The following is a 21,019-nucleotide window of genomic DNA, read 5'->3' on the forward strand; positions in this document are numbered from 1 at the left end:
TATTTATGTCTTGATTGTAGACTTTGAAAAAAAGAAAAGTGTAGGCCCTCTATATGGTCTAGACATACTTTTTCTAATGTCCCTTGATTTAACGTTGCCTTTTTTCAAAAAGTAGACAAAATATCAACCCTTGGATTAATGAAATCCAACTGTTATACAAATAGACACGTGGTTGTTTTAAAACCCTTTGATTCATAAAGAAATCCAATGGTTATACAAATAGATGTGGCTATTTGTGATCTATGTGGTCCAATGCGGATGCCATCATTATAGGAAAGAATCTTGATTTCATAACCTTTATTGATTACTAAGCTTAGAGTTAGTTGGGTTTATCTATCGAAATCAAAGCCTTGTTTTCAAATTTTGTTACCATGGTTGAGAAAGAAACGTGTTACAAAGTCTATGGTCTAGACATATTTACTCTAGTGTCCCGTAGAGTCCTTGACTCAACATTGTTATTTATTCTAGAGTCTTCTAGAGTCCGTGACTCGACATTGTTTTTTTTTCAAAAAGTGGACAAAATATCAACGCTTGGATTAAAGTAATCCAACTGTTATAAAAATAGACAAAGGATGAAACTAAGTATAGAAAAACTTAAATATGAAGAAGTGCGAGTAATTTTAACTTCATGTTACATGGTATTTACCATTGATAAATTTGGTCACGAGTTGTTATCTCATTGATAGGCACTCCCAAATGCCCAAGAACCAGTCAATCAAAGAAACGAACAAGGTGAACATCGTTCAAGTGGCCTGCCTTAAATGGATGCCCACTAAGGAAAAGAGGGTGGAGAGAGAGAGAGAGAGAGAGAGAGAGAGAGGCTTGAAAGAGGGAGGAATAGACCTTGTGACTTGCCTTGACTCGATGTGCGCTAAGGAATAGACGTTCAAGTGGCCTGCCTTGAATGGATGTGCACTAAGGAAAAGAGGGTGGAGAGAGAGGCTTGAAAGAGGGAGGAATAGGTGGGTCACGTGCCCTCAATCGATCATAAAATACAAAAACCAGGCACTAATAAAAACAAAAACAAATTTCGAATTTTGCCCATCTCCAAGACCTTAGCCTTCACTAAGGCCTACACAGGGCAGGCCAAACTTGAAGCTCTGATCCTGAATTTAGGCTTGAGTTCGTTCTTGTGTACTGAAATTTGTGAGGCTTTGTTCATCATCATCTTTGCACATATATATCCGCGGAGATACAAATTATCAGCAGCGATGGCAATCCCAGCTTGTAACAAGCAGCTGCTCCTCTTCATCACGGTTCTTGAGATCTGGGCAGCTATGGCGGCAGCAGCGTCTCATGAATTGCTGCTTCGTGAACGAAATGCCCTCCTCTCATTCAAGCACGCCATCTCTCATGATCCAACGCACGCAATCACCAACTCGTGGGTATATACTGCTCGTAAGAACAACAGTAATATTGAACATTGCAGCTGGTTGGGTGTCTCTTGCAACCAACTCCACCAGGTAATCACCCTCTCACTCCCCTCCCTCCAGCTCCTTGGATTCATGCACCCCTCCCTCGGCAACCTCTCCCATCTTCAACTCCTTAACCTATCTTCCAATAACTTCTCTGGCTCCATTCCCCCGCAATTGGGTCGCTGCTTCCTCCTCCATTCTCTAGACCTCAGCCATAACCATCTTTCTGGACCGATTCCTTCTCAGTTGATCGCCCAACTGTCATCCCTGCGCTTGATCGACAATGGGTTGTCAGGAGTCCTTCCACAGCAGCTGGGCTCTTGTTCCCGGCTATCTGAGCTCTCTATAAGTCGCAACAGTTTGAGCGGGATGATACCGGCTTCCCTTGGGAACTGCAGTCACCTTGTTTTCTTGGTTGCCTCTGACAACTCTCTTTCTGGGACTCTCCCTGACGAGCTGGGCACATTGGCACAATTGCAGTTGCTGGACCTACACAACAATCTTATCCGCGGCCAAATTCCTGCATCTATTGCTAACTGCACGGCTCTCACACAGTTGCGTCTTAGCTCTAACGAGCTGGAGGGAAATATCCATGTCCAGAACTTAGAGAAGCTTTCCCTTCTACAACGTCTTTCTCTAGACGACAACAAGCTAAGCGGAAGCATTCCTATGGCCCTGGCAAACTGCACATCTCTCATGTACCTCAATCTTAGCCGCAATGCTTTCACCCAAGCCGTGCCCCCGGAGTTGGGTCAACTCAAGCAGCTCATCTCTCTTACATTACAATTCAATTTTCTCTCCGGGAATGTCCCTCGCAGTTTGTCCAACTGCACGAGTATTGCTTTGCTAGACCTGTCTTTTAATAATTTGACTGGCTTCATACCAGAAACATTCCAACAGCTTTCCCAACTTTTCAGCTTGTATCTCTCCATGAACAGCATGACTGGCTCCATTTCCCCCATTCGTAACCTCTCTACGTCCATGGAGGATATTGCCCTGGATCGGAATTTCTTCACAGGTACCATTCCCCAGGAATTTGGGCAAATGAGTCGGCTGCAAGAGCTCTTTCTGTTCCAGAACCGTCTACATGGCTTTTTACCGGCTGCTTTGTCCAACTGCTCTCTGCTGTGGGCGCTGGAGGTTTCGACAAATAAGCTCACTGGTCGAATTCCACCCGAATGGGGACGCCTACAGTTGCTTCAAGGTCTCACTTTCCATGACAATTTTCTTGTCGGTTCCCTTCCCCCAAGCCTGGCAAACTGCAGCAGTCTTCTTATTTTAACAGGAGCCTTTAATAACTTAACGGGCCCTTTACCTGGAGGCCTGGCTGCTTTAAACAATCTTCGTCTCATTTCCCTAACGGCCAATCTTATCTCAGGCCCTGTGCCTGTAGAATTCGGAATCGTCGGACCTCCACATCTCCAGGGCCTCTACTTAGGATTAAACATGTTGGAAGGAGAGTTTCCACCTCACATCACCAATTTGACAGAACTGCAAGCTCTGGTTCTTGGTGGTAACAAAGGGATAACGGGAACCATACCAGTGACACTAAACCGATGCACACAACTGGTGATCCTCGAATTACCCGATTGCTCCTTGAATGGCCCAATTCCTGCGTCGTTGGGCGATCTTGCTCTTTTAAGATTGCAACTGGGCGGTAACATGCTGAATGGGTCGATTCCAAACAACCTTGGAAACTGGATACAGCTGCTTACTATGGAACTTTCCAACAATAATCTCACAGGTAACGGTGAACGTCTTCCCTACCTGATGTCCCTTTCAGAGTCTTACGGGATCGAATTCGTAAGCAAAATAAGCTGACACGCCTCATTCACATGATGCAGGTGCAATTCCGGGGAATATTGGCAGTTTGAGAGGTCTTACTTATTTGAGTCTCTCTAATAATTTATTGAGTGGGTTCATACCCTCACATCTAGGATCTATTACTGTCCTCCAAGTTTTGGACTTGTCAAACAATGAGTTACAAGGGAGTATTCCTGACGCCTTGGGAAACTGCGTTCAGCTTCTTTATATGGATCTCTCTGATAATAAGCTTACGGGCACTCTCCCTCACAGTTTTGAAGGCCTAAGATCTCTACAAAAATTAAATCTTTCTTATAATCAATTGCAAGGCTTGGTCCCTGACACCTTTCCTTTCGGGAATTCGTCTCTCAGTTTTCTGCAGGGAAATCCACGGCTTTGTGGATACAATGTAATTAACAAATCATGTGAGGCACGATCGGAGAGTGGTAATAAATCAGCAAATCTCATTTTCCGCATAATTTTACCCATTGTAAGCGCATTGACAGCGATCCTTGCAGCCGTATCCATGTCCTTTTATTGTAGACGATCTCGTAATGCGATTCACGTATCTACCGCCCTATCTGCATCGATACTTTCGCGAGAACGGCAGCTGCTAAAGCTTACGACCCAAGAACTTAATCAATTTACTAACTTCTTCCATGAAGATCACCTTATTGGAAGAGGGAGTTCCAGTAGCGTATACAAAGCCGTTTTGTCTGGGGACCGGTCAGAAGTGGCAGTTAAAGTTTTGAGTGCGAGCGCAAATGCAGCTGACGAGACAAGGTTCCTTCGAGAAATCCATACGCTCGCCCAAGTGCGTCATCGCAACATCGTGAGAGTGCTGGGCTGTTGCATCAATCTGGACATGAAGGCAGTCATCTTGGAGCTTATGAAGGGAGGCAGTTTGGATGTGTTGCTTCACGAAAACACGTCTGGCATGCCTCTCACGCTGGAAAAGAGGCTCAGCATCATGATCGATGTTGCGCAAGCTCTAACGTATTTGCATTACGAGTGCCCTGAAGGAGTGATAGTGCATTGTGATCTGAAGCCAAGTAATATTCTTCTGGACGAGAATCAGCAGGTAGCACGTGTTTGTGATTTTGGGATTTGCAGAATTTTGTCAGATGAGGATGGAGATCAGCAAGTATCAGCATCCCTTATGCTCAGAGGTTCGGTGGGCTATATACCGCCAGGTACGTAAGACTGCAAGCATTAATTTATATGTTGATGATCTCTTCTGCTCCATAATCGGGTGCTACAAGTTCATATTTTGCAGCCATCTACTCTAAGTTGATCACCTCTATGCTTTCTTTCGAATGTTGTATATTGGAACCTTGTCAATATGCGTGATCATACTAATGCAATGGAATTATGCAGAATATGGGTACACGAGAGAAGTGAGCTGTGTAGGAGATGTGTACAGCTTCGGGATTGTGGTGTTGGAGGCGGTGACTGGGAGGAGGCCAACGGATGATAAGGGGATATTTAGGGAAGGATGGACGCTGGCAGAGTGGGTTTCCAATGCCCTACAGAGGGAAGAACTCCAGGAAGTGCTAGATCCGGGAATATTAAGCTATGGTCATGCAAATGCTTACATTATTACTAAAGCAGAGACTTTGGTGAAACTAGGTTTATCATGCACAGTAAAGGAGCCTTCTTCTCGCCCCACCATGAACACTGTCCTCTCCACTCTTGCGGCAATAAAGAGAGAATGGGCGGATCAAGCCACAATCAGCCACAATGGACAATTCGGAAATTAAGTAGATTTGAGTGTTTGCGCCAAAGATAAGACTTTAGCATTGGTAGTAAATTGGTTAAGTGTTATCCGCTGCTTTTTTGGCCATGTATAATTAAGCTATATGTTTGTGCTACCTATTGTGTTGAGTGAGGTAGTCTCCTTGTTCAAGTCCATTGCTCAGGTCTCCTTGTTTTTTGAGTGAAGTCATTTGATCCTTGTTCATGATCGAAAGTCATATTACTGCAGCTTGTAACTAGCGGATGACAAAGTAACCATTTTTTGGCGTGTGATTAAGCAAGGTGTTGCTTTGAGATGGTATTTATTGCATATGTCTATTAAAGTCCCCAATAAACTTTACTTGTGAGAAAATATTATATTTAAACTCTCACACAAGTTTTATAAAGGTGTTTCTCAGGTAGCATATGCTTCCTATGTTTAAAGAGAATGACATTGTGCATGCAATTTCATCTTTATATCATTAAAACAATCTCTGATGTTATGATTTAGTGTAGTTACATTTTCTATGCGGTATCACTTTGTAATGCCTATCAAATGATTTGTTCAAATATTGGTTGAGTGAATTTGATTCAATGCACTTTGAAATACTTTTAGAATGTGTTCCTTTCAACTACAATATGCATGCACAACAAATAGTTGACCTTGGAGTAGATATTTGGATTAGAATTTTAATGAAAAAATGTTTATAATTAACTTTATTAGACAATAATCAGTGGAATCCATTTTGTAGTTCCATTCAAGTGTTTCAACTCTCTCTAAATGTTTGAGGAATTTTCATAATGTATTTGTCACCAAATAAACAAGACATAAATTTCTTTATCATTCACTCAAATAATGCTAAGGATATTAGAGTGTGTTTTTATATATATTTTTGATAAAGTTAACATCTAGAAACTTGTTCTTGAGTTCTCTAAAGTGTTCTAGCATCCACTTATTGGAATATAGAAAATCATAATGAATTGATTGTGCAATCAATTTTTATGTATTTGTACTTCCTTAGAAATTGATATAAAAACAAGATTCCAAATCTCTATGTATGAATAATGGATTTAATCATTTTTGAAATGTATTTTGATATTTTTAAAGAAAAATGCTAGGAAACTCATAACAAAAGTCTTATTTTATATTGACAAGAAAATGCCATTAACACGAGCATTAAAATTTTCATAGTTGTATGGATGAGGTCTTTTATAATGTTTTTTAAAAAACACAAATTGTTCCCAAGGAGTTCACTAATGAAGACGTAAGATAGCATGTGAGTTTAATAGTCGAAGGGGTTTAATTTTCTTGTAGGTTTATAGAAAATGAACATACATCTCTGACAGGGAATAAGGGGTACTTAAAACTCATTTTGTTGAACGTAGATGTAGGGGGTTCTACATAGTGAACGCCTCGGGACTTTGTTTATGTCTATTAACTTATTATTTTGTTATTATTTGAAAGTCCATCAAAATTGATTTTGTTATACATTATTAAATATGATGGAAGTTTATGTTACAAAGTGTCTTGTTTCTCTTGTTGCATTAAAAGTTGAATTCTAGTAAAATCTATCATCAAATTAATTGCCTATCAAGGACATATTTATATACTTTGACTATCATAGAATCCATGTACTATGAATTGTAAGTTTATTTCTATCACTTACCATTAGATAGAGCTTCAAAGGATTGAGTGGTTGTAATCTTTTGCAATGTCACACACATAGACGGATAGACTTTTTGAAATGATTACATTATACTCTTATACACACACGCTTACATACACACACAGAATACAACAATGATAGTGATACATATACATGCACACACACACACACAACCACACACTCACATGCTACACACACACTCTTAAATACACACACTCTCACCCTAAAACACACAACACATACAAACATGCACACTTCTTTATAATTTATGCATACACACTTGGAGCTTTGTACATACACTTAAAAAATACACATATACACACATATATACACTATTTATAGTTTTAGATTACATAGCTTATGCTGAAGGAATTTCACCATCGCGTAGAAGGGAAAAGTGTACAGGACGTCGCCCTAGGAGCCTAGAAAGCCTAAAACCCACCATGGCACGAATTTGGGCATTCTAGCAAGGCAAATTTGGGCATTCTAGCAAGGCAAATTTGGGCATTCTGGACTTGCCAAAATGCCCAAATTTGTGTTGTGGCGGGTTTTAGGCTTTCTAGGCTCCTAGCGGGTTTTAACCTTTCTAGGCTCCTAGCGACGTTCCAGACACTTTTCCCTTCTGTGCAATGGTGAAATTCCTTCAAGATTTGATAGAATTCAAAACTTACATTAAAATGATCAGTAATTTCAGTCATAAACATGGAGAATACACAACGATGTGATAGTGTAGAGAATGTGGATGTATTTTACTAAAAAAGATCAGCCCTTGGGCCTCAGATACAAGATAGTGCCTTCAAAGGCAGGGGGTGGTCCAAGTCCTAAGAGTGGGCTGCAAGAGAATCTAGGGCTTCAAGCTTACTTAGGTCATTCCGTAGCCGCTTCGCCAAAGCCATGTCCTTGTCCATGACCGTGACGCGCTTTCCGTGGACGGCACACAAGTTGGCGTCCTCGAACAAAGTGGTGGTCATTTGCTCCGCAACCTCCTAGAGTGCCCCCATAGCTCATGCTGAATCGCACATCGTCCTTGTATCCCTGTGCTATCTCCTGTACCACATGTTGGAAGGGAGCATAGGATCAAGTTGTCGGTGGTCTTCTGCATCTGTCTGATCTCCCTTAGGGCCCGCGCTCCTGGCTTTGCTCTGTATGGCTTCCTGAGTCTTGGTGGAGGCTTTACAGGTACCCGAACACGGACCCATGGCCTCCTGTCTGCCTTGAATTTCTTGCGCTGCTCTTCTCTACGTTGATCCTCCTCCAAATCCCCCTCTCACGGATGTCCTGAGCTTTGTCCTTCTTTGGGATGGGGCTTCCTCGGTGTCTACTTTACCCTCTTTATGGGCACAGGTACCATTCCCACGATGGGTTGTATCATCGGGAGAAGGAAGATTGTGCTCGTCTTAGCATTCTGTTGGCCCTCAGGAAACCTCTCTATATCAGGGAGGTTATCGAATACATTTTGCTCATGTGGGGGAGTCCTCTCATGGGGAGGGGAAGGCTGAGGGGAAGGCTGAGAGGAAGGCTGAGGGGTAGGCTGAGGCAAAGGCTGAGGGGAAGGATGAGGGGAAGGCTCATGCTTTTGGGTCACGAGAGTGGGGAGTGGGCTCATGGAACTTGGGACGAGGAGAAGGCTCATGAGACTGGGGAGTGGGCTCATAGGACTTGGGGAAGAGCTCATGAGAGACTGGGGAGGGCTCACGAGAGTCGGGGGAGGGCTCACAAGAGTTGGGGGAGGGCTCACGAGAGTCCTGAGAGATCTCACGAGAGTTAGGGGAGGGCTCATGAGAGTCGGGGGGGGGAACCACTGAACCCGAATAAGTCCATGTGCGCAGATGCCATGGAAGTGGTGGAGCTATAGAAAGAAGGGTGGAGGTGACATCCTATGGGTCTAGCAGTGTTCTTCACTCTTGCTATTGAATAATGAGAGTTAGGGTTTTTTTTTACGTTTTATATAGGCCCATCATGTTTTGACATCCCTTTTAATTACGTTTAGGGTTTCATTTTGCCCCTCGCTCCCGCCCTAACCCCTCCAACCCCCCACCCTCGTCACCCTCCCCCCTACTTGCCCCACCCACACCCGTCGCCCTCCCCCATAACCCCCCTCCCCCCACCCTTGCTACCACTCCACCCCTCCCCTTGCCCCACCCCACGCCCCTCCCTTCTCTCCCCCCTCCTTCACCATGTCCCACTTTCCCCAACGTCGTTACCTCACACAAACCTTGAACTCCAGGAGTGAGTACAAAAATTGTGGTCAAAATAAGCAAGATATTGAAGAGTGAGTACACAAATTGTGGTCACAATAAGCAATATATTTATTTCATATTTGTATACAATCACACCATAGCTTCTGTTGCTGGTTGGACCCATTTGCTCTCTTCTCTCACTCTAGCTTGCAACCTATGGATGCTTTCCAAGCACTATGCCTTCTATTCTTTTGATACAATTTGAACTGCTTTTGCAAGCTCTGATGCCTTAGCCTTTTCATACTTCAAAGTCCTTGCTAGTAAACATCTAAAAAACCAGTCGAACATCTCATGCAATGCATTGCTGCGAGTGACACCACCACCATGCCTTGAGTTCTTGAAGTAGGCTACCTTGGCTCTATAGTGTGACTTCTCCATGCCTTGTGTATTCCAAATGGACAAAGGGCCCCAATTTTGTACAAACCATGGTCCATGTGCATAGAGAATATGCCACAAACATGATGAGAATCATTTCAGTAACAAAAATTATTTATAAAGCAAGTGCTAAATATTACGATGGTGCCAAGATTACCATGTAATGCGTAATGTGCGACTCCCCCCATGCTTTCACCATTAATTGCATAAACTCTTTCACAACCATCTTGAACCTTTCATAATACATCTCATCGATTTGAACCTGGCGAAGCAATTTTATCAATGCATCTACCTTTGTCCATACTTTAGCTCTCAAAGTTGCTACTTGAGGATGAGAAGCCTTATTGGTCATGCATTCACACAATGCTTTCTAGTATTCCAAACCCAAACTGCTTTGAGACAATGTATGTTTGTCTTTGTCGAGATTGTGGTTCAATAGGAATCTCCTTGCCTTCCCTCCACCCATGGACACTTTTGTAGGAAGATTCTGTGTTGCCCGATACATTTTCTTATCCTCAAGTTTGACATGTCCTCCATGGAATCCCATCTCTGATAGCAACTTCTCAGCTTCTACAATGCACCGTGCAGATACTTCTTGCGGAATTAAATTCCAAGCATAAACAAGATGCAAATACAACAACTTATCAAGTACGTGCAGTTTTGCATGTAAAGTACATATGTGTACTCTCTCAAGTGGGATGGGCAAGATGGGATCCCACTTTGGATCCTTCTTGTCGCAATTGGGAGCTTGCATTTGGCTACAAGATAGAATGCCATTCTCCCATTGTAAGCCAGCCTTTTGCTTACGTTGCGAACACATGCAATAAAGGCATGTGTTCATTGCATTTGCCCTTGTATCACAACCATGCAAGCATTTGAGGGTTTTCAAATCACCAGCAAGATGCCATTCAACTCGAAATGTTCCATGGCCATCGACTGTCAATGTTTGCTATTCCTCTTGTCTTTGGATCGTTGATCGGATTCCTGTTCTATCTAAAACCCACTTCAATGTCTCCTGGCACTCTTTCAGAGTCTCAAATGCTGCAAGCCACCATATATCTTTCTCTGATTGCACTAAGAAATCTTGCTCTACTTCTTCATTCCCTTGAACAAAGGCTAAGGCTTTATTCATAATGCAGATGCTCACCCTCTCTAACTTGTGTTCTTTCATTAATTGAGCTTCATCCATTTTAATGACAAATATGAGCTTTCCATTGCAATCTGTACAACAAAAGAGAGAAATCGTCAGGATAAACATGATATAGGAAATGAACTAAGTAAAGTGCAATGCTATAATGGATTTCCTCTTACCATCTTCTCTCATGCCATAGAATTTGACCATTGCTTGTTGTAGTTTCTCAACATCTAAGTAGACATTGTTGAAAGCATTCATCTCAAAGGTTTGCAAACCAAATTTCTTTTTACTCTTCCAAGTCATTGTGCCCCTTATGCAATGGTACCCTCCAAGCATTTCTCTTGCACATTGGTTTTTTTCTCACCATGTGTGTCTCGCAGACCAAGGTGTGGGTAGGGGCACTGTAGACTTCTTATACTTTCCCAAAATAGTAAACTTGAAAATAGATGTGTAAGCTTCATGACCTACATCGGCAGTGTCACAAGCTACAAGCATCTCCTTTGCATCCACAATATCCTTGAAGTCCTTCATCAAACACCGTATTAAGGAAATTGGGAATTTTCAAATACTTTGGGAATTCTCAAATGAGAAAAATTCCATTAAATTTGGGAATTTTGTTAATATGGAACTAGCCATGAGATAGTATGTTTTTATACTTGCATGGGAATTGACTGACAATTGAGGGCATTTGTCCATCTCTTTCTATCGCACCCAAAATCTTGCTACTGCTACCTTTTGTTGATTCATCTTGTCGTGTATGATACACAAGTTTTTTTAGATTCAATTGTGATGCCAAGCGCCATGTATAATAGAGGTTTCTACAGCTTTGTTGTTGCAGCATGTGACATTGACTTCGCCTCAAGAGTTTATCACGTTCTTGTATACATTTTGTTGTCCCCACTTGTTCTTTAATCTCCGAACAAGTGCTACACTTGGAGAACACACTTGCCTTTGAAAGACTTACATTCTTGAACTCTGTGGTCCATATTCGATTAAATGTGGGCATAGACTTACACGCTTGCATTCTTCTCCACAAAGTCTCTCATAATTTCTCTTCCTATCTGAGTGTGATCCCAAGCTTTCCTTAAAAATCATTTGTTTCCATTTATGGCTCTACGCACACCCCACTCATACCGGCCTCTATACCTATAAAATGAGGTCTTTGGGATGCCATATATCTTATACCATGCCAGTGTACACACATCATTCCCATTAGTTCCACAAAATTATATCTTCATGTACCCACCCTATCAACACAATTTAATGAGTAAAAAATATCATACACATAGTGCATGCTTCCAAGTTCAAGCTCCAAAAGTAGTTGCAAATAACTTTTATTGCTTCCTGACTAGTGAGTTGGCAACATTTGTTAGCAAAACATTCAATTGCATCCAATTGTAAGATATCGTCCATACATAACCTGAATGTAGAAGCCTTTTGAGCGACAATCTTGGCCTTCCGATTCTTCATACAATCCGTTCTCTTTTTAATGTAGATTGAATTCTTACTTCGGATGAAATCCTCGCTCTATTCCATCAACTCTCTGATTCGTACATGTTATCACCCATGTGTTCGTCCTCTAGAAATGGTCTCCCATCCTCAAAAGAGAGTCTCTTGATAGGCCACCTCACCAAATTGACACAATTTAGATCATCACTCAAAGTTAACGATGCATTGGAATTGTATGTCTTATCCACCACTACACCCACATTAAGGTCTCCTAGTAGTTAAAAATAAATAGCCTTATATGGGTAAGCTAGAAGGATGACCCCTGTGCCAAGGTACTATGTTTCTCCCTCTAACCATAGTACCACTTTCCTTTCTCTCCAACTATCGAGTACACTAATGCAGTCATAATCCTCAAGCATCTCCTCACATTGAATTGGTGTCCCACCGATATTGCATAGGTCATTTCCATTGTTTTCAAGATCCAATGCATTGTATTGTGTTTCGGTACCACCTTCATTACATTTTTACTAGTCCACTTGATGAAACTACCTACAATAGCATCACAAACTTTGCATGCATCATCAGTTGGAAATGGCAAAAGTGCACTACTATTGAGACATTTCTTCACACCCAACATCAAGAGGTTTCCCATGGCATGTGTCAAATGGATTTATTGCATACAATACCTTCCCAATAGCCATAACTTCATGGTTAACCATCAAGTTGACCATATGTTCGCAATGGATTTCTTCACCCATGACTCCTAAAAGATAAAGTGAGAGCATAGTTAATATATTAATTTTAAAATTACAAACTCTACCACATGGTATAGCAATCTCTCTCTCTCTCTCACTCTCTCTCTCTCTCTCTCTCTCTCTCTCTCTCTCGTCTATATACACAAAGCTTAGAAATTTTTTGACCATATGGTGAAGTAGTTATGATGATTGGAAGGTGTAAAGATATTCATAAAGCATTAGAGAAGTTTTGACCTTATGAGAGATAATCTTCATTAATTTGTTTCCTGTGAAAGTTTTGGCAACAAGGTCTAACTTTTTCACATCTGGTTCAAGATGTCATCCCCCAATGACCATTTGTAAGGCCTCACAACGTTTTCCCCTTGTGGCCAAATCCTATTCTAGAGTGGTGCTCTCAACAAGATTTGGAAACGTTTGGCCTTGTGTCAAAATCTAATGAGATGAATCTATATGGACAATGAGGCCTCATAAAGTTTTTTCCTTGTGGCAAAATATTATTCTAGAGTGGTGCTCTCAACAAGATTTGGAAACGTTTGGCCTTGTGTCAAAATCTAATGAGATGAATCTATATGGACAATGAGGCCTCATAAAGTTTTTTCCTTGTGGCAAAATATTATTATAGAGTGGTGTTCTTAACAACATTTGGAAATGTTTTGACCTTCTGGACAAGTCTAATGAGCCACGTCTCTATGGAGAATGTGGAAATTTTTTAAGTGTTGCATCATAAACAATATGTGGAAATGTTTCGACCTTGCGGCCAAATCTTTTCGAGCATCTATATATATATACATATGTGTGTTATTAGCCGAAAAAGAAATCAGGACCAGAGGCTAGAGGCTAAGCATGGCGACGCTCGAGGGCCATAGAGGAAAGGAGAACGTGAGGGCGAAATATTATCATGGGAGGGAAAAAGGAAATAGAAGGGAAGGGAATGAAGAGGAAGACTATGACACAAGGGGAAAGGGAGAGAGGAAAAAGAAGCATGTACATGATGGGAGGAGCAATATAAAGATGGAGACATCACGTGAAGAGGACCATGCTTTATTTTGAAAGAAAGAGAAGGGAGAAATCAAAGTACTAGCTAGGTGGCTTTACAAGAATGAGCGTGTCTTATCAACGAATAGCCTCCTCCTTTTATAGCCAAGATAGGGGCTTTCTCCCAATAAATGCATCCTCCCACATGTATGGTGTGTGTGGAAAAGTCTCCCATGTGGGCTACGCAGTTACGCAATCTTAATTGTGTGCGATAATCCTTTGTCTCATTTTTTCACATAAATCAAGCCCCATATCTCAAGTCTATGATACTCCCTTAGTATCTCCCCAATTTTATAATATGTTCAAACCTCTAGGAGAACAAGTGGAGGGTTGACACATGGAATCTTGACACCTCATCCTACTTTCCCCATTATTTAACTTGCTCTCTTGGACTATCTATACCTCCCCCACATGGGCCTATCCTATATGGAGGAAATAACCCAATATAATATCTATCTCCACCTATTTTATATTACTTCTCCCATGGGCTTTGAGCCATATCTCACTAAATGTGGCCTAGATGGAGGAGTGGCGCATGGAGAAGTCACGCCACCTTACATTTTATAATATTACCACCATGGATTATGTACAACACACCTTATGGGTCCTCTTACGTGGAAGGGTGGCACATGGTCATGCCTTACCACCTCAACCCTAGGCCCTATGCACACCATATTTTATTATACCATTGCCACACATACAAACACACACTCATATTTATGTCTTTTTCCTTAGACAAATTTATCCATAACAGTGTGTGAGTGTATCTGGGAAAGTTTTAACCTTATGGCTAGACCTTATGAACAAGATGAGGAAAATCTTGTGAGATAATCTTCATGAGCTTGTTTCCCTTGAAAGTTTTGGCCGTAAGGTCTAAACTTTCAAACATATGATTCAAGATGTCATCCCCCAGGGATGGTTTGGAAGGCCTCACAAAGTTTTCTCCTTGATCTTTGTGGCCAAATCTAATAAGCCAAGTCTCTATGGAGAATGTGGAAATTTTTTAAGTACTGCCTATGGAAAAGTTTTGACCTTGTGGCCAATTGTTTTCAAGTGTCTACATATGTATACATATGTGTGTGATTGTATATGGGAAAGTTTTAACATTATGTTTAAATATAAACACGATGAGAAAAAGCTCGTGTAATACTCTTCATGACCTTGTTTCCCTTGAAAGTTTTGGCCACAAGGTATAAACTTTCATACATATGGTTCAAGATGTCATCCCCCAGGGACGGTTTGGAAGGCCTCTCTAAGTTTTTGCCTTGTGGCCAAATCTTATTGTAGAGTGGTGTTCTTAACAAGATTTGGAAATGTTTTGACCTTGTGGCCAAATCTAATGAGCTAAGTCTCCATGGAGAATGTGGAGAATTTTTAAGTGATGCCTCATTAACAAACGTTTTCACTTTGCAGCCAAATCTTTTTGTTATATGCTCTTATATGCATATATTTCTTATGTTATTATACATATTCTATTTTATAACTATGCTTGATATGTATACCATTTTATAACTAAATATTTATGTTTATATATGTTTACACACGCGCACGCGTACACAAACACACACAAATTCAGTTAGATATGCTTTTTATATCTTAATATATTTTTTATATTCTATTTTATAACTATGATTGATATGTATACCATTTTATAACTAAATATTTATGTTTATATATGTTTACACACACGCGCGCGCGCACACACACAAACACACACACACACACACACAAATTTAGTTAGATATAAAATTTAACTAAATTTGTGTGTATGTGTGTGTGTTCTATTTTATATCTAACTAAATTTGTGCACACACACACACATTTCATATATACATTCTACATAAATAAATAAAAGAATGCACACACACACACGCGCACACACACACACACACACACACATTTCATATATACATCCTACATAAATAAATAAAAGAATGCACACACACACATATATACACGAACAAGTAACTATATTATTTTTATCTAATCGTATACTCTATTTTATATCCAACTTATGTGTGTTTGTGTGTGTTTTAATATTTATATATCTATTTAGTTATATATTTTAAAATATAAATGTAATGGACTTATCAATTTATATTAAATAAATAAAGAAAATTATAGATACAAAAATACTTACATAAATAATGAGATAAAATATAATCTACTTACACTGCTTATATGAGAATATAAATGGAAGAACTTATATAAATAAAGAAAGTAATATGATAATAAATAAAGAAGCAACTCAAACAATAAAGAAAGAACTCTAGCTTTGCATTAAAAAAAGTTAGATTTAAAAACAAGATGAACGACGTTTAAATGGCCTACCGGGCAGCAAGGAAAATAAGGGGGAGAGACTGAGAGAGCGAGAACGAGAGTGAGAGATGACTTGTATCAGAACCAACGAGAAGAGGGGGGGGGGGAGGAGAGAGAGAGAGAGAGGGGGTTTAACTTATTACTTGAAAAAAAAAATGTAAGGACCCTTTACTTGCCAAAATGTAAGGGGAAAAAAAAAACCTACGTGGTCCTCCCCTTTGCTGCCTCTTCGTCCCGTCCCTGCCTCCTCGCCCCATCTGCTGATCTGCCTCTTCGTCCCATCTGTTGATCGGCTTATCTGATCTGCCTCTTTGTCCCATCTACTGATCTGCTCATCCCATCTGCCTCTTCTTCCCATCTATGAATCCGTCCCTGCAAATCCGTCCGTGCGAATCAGCCTACGAAGCCGTCTGCCATGCCAATCTGTTCGAGCTGCGAACCCAGGAGCGGTTGTGAAGCTACCTCCACGAAGATTGATGGTGGAGAATCACTGGAGATGAACGCGGACTTTGTCGTCTCAACTTGTCGTATCAGTGCGGTTTTGCTAGGAGCGCCTGTGAGGAGAAGCAACTGACCGCTGTGGGACGAGAAATCTGTGTACGTGTTGTGAATCTGTCTGTGCTTGTGAATCTATCCGTGCTGTCTGTGTCCGTCACTCACGGCTGTCTGCGTCCATGCCCGAGCCAGGTACGTTTCAATCTCTCCCTCTCTCTGTCGTTTCTCTCGTAAATCTCCCTCTCTCTCATTTCTCTCCGTCTCATTCAATCGCTCACGCTCGCTCTCTCTCCCTCTCTCTCCGGTTTCTCAAATTCTCTCCCTCTCATTCAATCTCTCCGTCTCTCTCTCTCGTCAATCTCTCCCTTTCTCCCTCTCATTTCTCTCGCTCTCTGTCATTCAATCTCTTCCTCTCACTCTCGTTTCTCTCGCTCTCACTCCCTCTCCTTCCCTCGTTGAAGCACTCTCTCTATCCCCCCTCATTGAAGTGCTCTCTCTCTCACTCTCTCCCTCCCTCGTTGAAGCGCTCTCTCTCTCCCTCCCTGTCCCCGTCCCTCTCTGTCTCTCTCTCTCTCTCTCTCTATATATGAAATCCAAATTCGAATTCAAATTCAAATAGAAGTTCACATTTCAAACTGAAATCATTTCAAAGTCAATTGAAAATCCTGCTTCTTAGTGGATTCAAATTTTAAATTTGAAAAGAGTCTAAGTTTAAATTTTGAAATTCCCGCCTAGGTTTAGTTTCCCAGCTAAACTAATGAGACCTCTTTCTTGTTGTCAAAAAAGATTTGACCTTATGGCCAAAGCATTTTGACCATATAGTTTTGCATCAAGAGTTTTGGCCTTGTGGCAAAAAACTCTCCACAACCTTTTGCCCGAAAACTCTATGCCTGGTCAAAATTTTTGGCCAAACATCCTTTTGGCCTTGTGGTCTTATAGTTTCTGACCAAAAGGTTGTGAAAATGTTTTGGTCACAAGGCCAAAACTCTTGATGCAATCATGCAAGGATATTGTTTTTGGTCAAAAGGTTGTGAAAAAGTTTTGACCTTGCAAGTTTCCATAAGAAGTTTTGGCCATTAGGTTGTGGGAAACCTGTATATTGCCACCAAAAAGTTTGGCCACATGACCGAAACTCTATGCTTGCATTTTACCATAAGAAGTTTTGGCCTCAAGGCTAAAACTTTTCCACAACCTAATGGCCAAACATTCTATGCTTGTATCTTGTCAGCAAAAGTTTTGGCCACAAGGCCAAAACTCTATGCTTGCAAGTTTTCATAAGACATTTTGGCCACAAGGGCAAAACTTTTCCACATTCTTTTGGCCACCAAAAGTTTTTCACTATTCTATGCTTGTATATTGCCATCAAAAGTTTTGGCCACAAGGTCAAAAATCCATGCTTGCATTTTTCACAACCTTATGTGTATCCTTGGTGAAAATAGTGTGTGCTTGTATGCTTGCTTCAAGTGTTTCCTTATGGCAAAAAATTATATGCTTGTATACTGCTACCAAAAAGTTTGGGCACAGGGCCAAAACTCTATGCTGGCATTTTACCACAAGAAGTTCTGGCCTCAAGGCCAAAACTTTTCCACAACCAAAAGAAGTTCCACATCCTTTTGGCCACCAAAAGTTTTTTCACTATTCTATGCTTGTAGATTGCCACCAAAAGTTTTGGCCATAAGGTAAAAAATCCATGCTTGCATTTTTCCATTACAAGTTTTGGCCACATGGCCAAAATTTCTATGCTTGTATTGTGCCATCAAAAATTTTGACCACAAGGCCAAAACTCTATGCTTGCAAGTTTCCTTTCAAAGAGAGAGAGAGAGAGAGAGAGAGAGAGAGAGATTAACATATATTTCATTTCTAGTATCACTTGCTAATAGAAGTTTGTATCTCACAGGGTTGTATCCATGGCACCCAAAGTTTCATGAAAGAGGGATAGTTATGTGGTTGATGGTGTCAGTGGTGGTGACAATGTTAATGAATGGTATTTGATTGTCTATGAAAATCGTGGGAATATGACACCAACTGTTAACTTATTCGTACTCAAGGAACCTGGAATGACCTTTGAGTAAGCAAACGTCTTGGATGATGGTGTCTGATGGAATTGCAGGAAAAGAAGAAGTAGGGCAAATTACTAAAAAACTATTGTAGTTGTATGCAATGAAAGAGATGAGAGGAATGTCAAAAGTCGTTGTTGGGTGGCACATGAAAAACATATCCAAAGCTTGTGTCTATGCCTCATTCTATTGATCCTTCTCAAAATCCAAATTTGGCATCGATAGATGACAAGGAAATGGAAGGTACATTTGATGTGCGTATTATGCAAGAGAGGAATAAAGGTGTTTGAAGATATGTACTTTCTATACAAGAAATGACATATTCATGTTTTCTTGTGTTCTTAGCTATCTTTTAGAGTTTTAGCAGAAAAATTTGACATGTCCGAAACTTACTGCTCTTTTACAGTGTTCTTAGCTATCTTTAATCTTGTATAGAATTGTCATGTTTTCTTAACATTCAGAGCTTTCCTACATAAAGTTTTAGATTAAATAATTTGACCTCGTGGCCTAAACTCTCTGTAATGTTTGGTATTGAAACTTTCAACCAATAAGCTTTTGTGTGTAAGCTCACATGCAAATGGAAATGCACTAGTTTTCTCCATTAAATCCATATGATGTGGAAAGAAATTGATTGTTTTAGTACTTTAGTTCATGTGTTGTATCTTCCATATGAGAAAAAGCTATATTGGAAAATTTGGGAATTCTAAAATGGGACTTGGGAGATTCCCAAAATTTTCAATACGGTGTTCAGCAACTTGCACACATAGGTGCTTGTGTCTTGGGTCCCTTAGTATCCCAATGACATCGCTTGACTTCAATAAACTAGCTAGAGCATATGAATAGTCAATATCATCTCTGTCTGTTTTTCCCATCACATCCTCCATGAAGGTCTTAAAGAAGAACACGAGAAAAATTTAGTCACAAATAGTGTAGCACAAAAGAGTGTAATTTCATTGGAACATGTGATAACCAACCTTGTAGCTCGGACTCTTCTCTTTCTAGCACCACCAATGGGTGCCAATGCATCCATGTTATGTAAGTACCTTCTTTTCCTCTCCTTCAATCCCAAAGGTGTTTCTTTCATCTTTTGCACTCGTTCTTCTGTCTTCTCTTATTCCTTCTCTACGGCTCGTCAAACTTGATTGTATATAGATCTTGTCAAACCTTTTTTGGACTCAGCTAGCTTATAGAGTGACTCTTCTAATTTATGTCGCTCCAAGTCCAATGCATTTCGCTCCAATTTTAATGCTTTGGTTTTATCAAGAAGATCTTGGTTCTTCCTTTGAAGATTCTGCATAGAGTTATGCATTGCAACAATGGTGCTATTTCGTAAATGTGCTGGCATCTCTGCTTGGGCTCTGCGCATCTCGCTTGCTTGCATAGCCATTGACTGAGCATTGTTTAACCGATTGCAATAACCAAGCAACCCCACATGTCCATTTTCAACAAACCAAACTAGCTTATGCATTGTATGGAAAGGAGGGCTCTTTTGGTTCGCAGGATCTAAAGGATACAAGGATCCTTCTACCCAAAGGTCGAGATGCTTCTTTCCTTGCAAACGAAGGCTATGGATTTTGGAAGCTTCTCTCAATCCTAGACTACGTGTGCTTGCATATTCAGCCTCCAACTCCAAGTGAACCTGGTACTTGTTGGAGACGTCCTCGAATGGTGCCATGAGTAAAGGAGTGTAGAGATGGAGAAGGTGTGGAGAAGCACGCTTGAAGGAGTAGCACGCACGAAGAGGGAGGGCAAGGAGGAGGAGGTATCGGTATAAAGAAAAATACTTGGAGACAAATAAAACAATACTGAAGACAATCAATGGCTGAAGAATATATATATATATCACAAACGGAACTTAGTACAAGTGAAGAGAAGCTCTGAAACAAACTTCAGTCTTGACAACTGTAGTGGACTTCTGCACTAGCTCCACAAGTTGGAACTGAACCAAATCTGAGACAACAAACTGATGAAGGGGTTGCTGCAGATTTGGAGTAGAAAGAACGGAATCTGGAGCGGAAGTTTGGAGGTAATCTGATGCAGAAAGATGAGCAGAACTGAAGCAGAAAGGAAGGCTGTTCTAGAGCAGAAAAGAGGGCAGATCTGGAGCTGAAAAGGGGACAGATCTGGAGCAGAAAGGAGGACAGATCTGAGCAGAAAGGAGGGGCAGATCTGGGGCAGAAAAGAGGGCAGATCTGGAGCTGAAAAAGGGGACAGATCTGGAGCAGAAAGGAGGACAGATCTGAGCAGAAAGGAGGGCGATCTGAGCAGAAAGGAGGGGCAGATCTGAGGCAGAAAAGAGGGCAGATCTGGAGCTGAAAAAAGGGGAGCAGAGGAGGCAGCCAGGAGGCAGAAGTTGAGGCAGCAGAGGAGGCAGCCAGGAGGAAGAAGTTGAGGCAGCAGAGGAGGCAGCTAGGAGGCAGAAGTGGCTCAGGGTGTGCAGGAACCTCTGGAGCTGGAGAAGAGATCATGTGTAAATACCTAGCCCCCCCCCCTTTAAATAGGAAGGGGCAGAAAAAGTCGGTCAACTTGCAGGTTGACCG

The 21,019-nt window shown here is 41.0% G+C and overlaps 1 protein-coding gene across 1 annotated transcript; it reads left to right on the top strand.

The window, feature by feature from the left end:
* The first annotated feature begins 1,144 nt into the window (after positions 1-1,144).
* LOC147893065 (uncharacterized) lies at positions 1,145-5,031 on the top strand. The gene is made up of 3 exons (XM_087387524.1): positions 1,145-3,159; positions 3,260-4,411; positions 4,596-5,031. The coding sequence occupies exons 1-3, from the start codon at positions 1,212-1,214 to the stop codon at positions 4,976-4,978; spliced, it is 3,483 nt and encodes a 1,160-aa protein (XP_087243650.1). The 5' UTR covers positions 1,145-1,211; the 3' UTR covers positions 4,979-5,031.
* Positions 5,032-21,019: the final 15,988 nt, after the last annotated feature.

This window comes from Dipteris shenzhenensis, chromosome 16, assembly GCF_047967505.1.
Source record: "Dipteris shenzhenensis isolate YYH24624 ecotype China chromosome 16, Dip_SZ_1.0, whole genome shotgun sequence".
NCBI lineage: Eukaryota > Viridiplantae > Streptophyta > Polypodiopsida > Gleicheniales > Dipteridaceae > Dipteris > Dipteris shenzhenensis.

Coding starts and splice junctions, on each gene's coding strand:
- LOC147893065 (XM_087387524.1), top strand. CDS start 1,212: ATGGCAATCCCAGCTTGTAACAAGCAGCTGCTCCTCTTCATCACGGTT. Junction 3,160..3,259: donor TTCCAACAATAATCTCACAG/GTAACGGTGAAC, acceptor CACATGATGCAG/GTGCAATTCCGGGGAATATT. Junction 4,412..4,595: donor GGTGGGCTATATACCGCCAG/GTACGTAAGACT, acceptor GGAATTATGCAG/AATATGGGTACACGAGAGAA.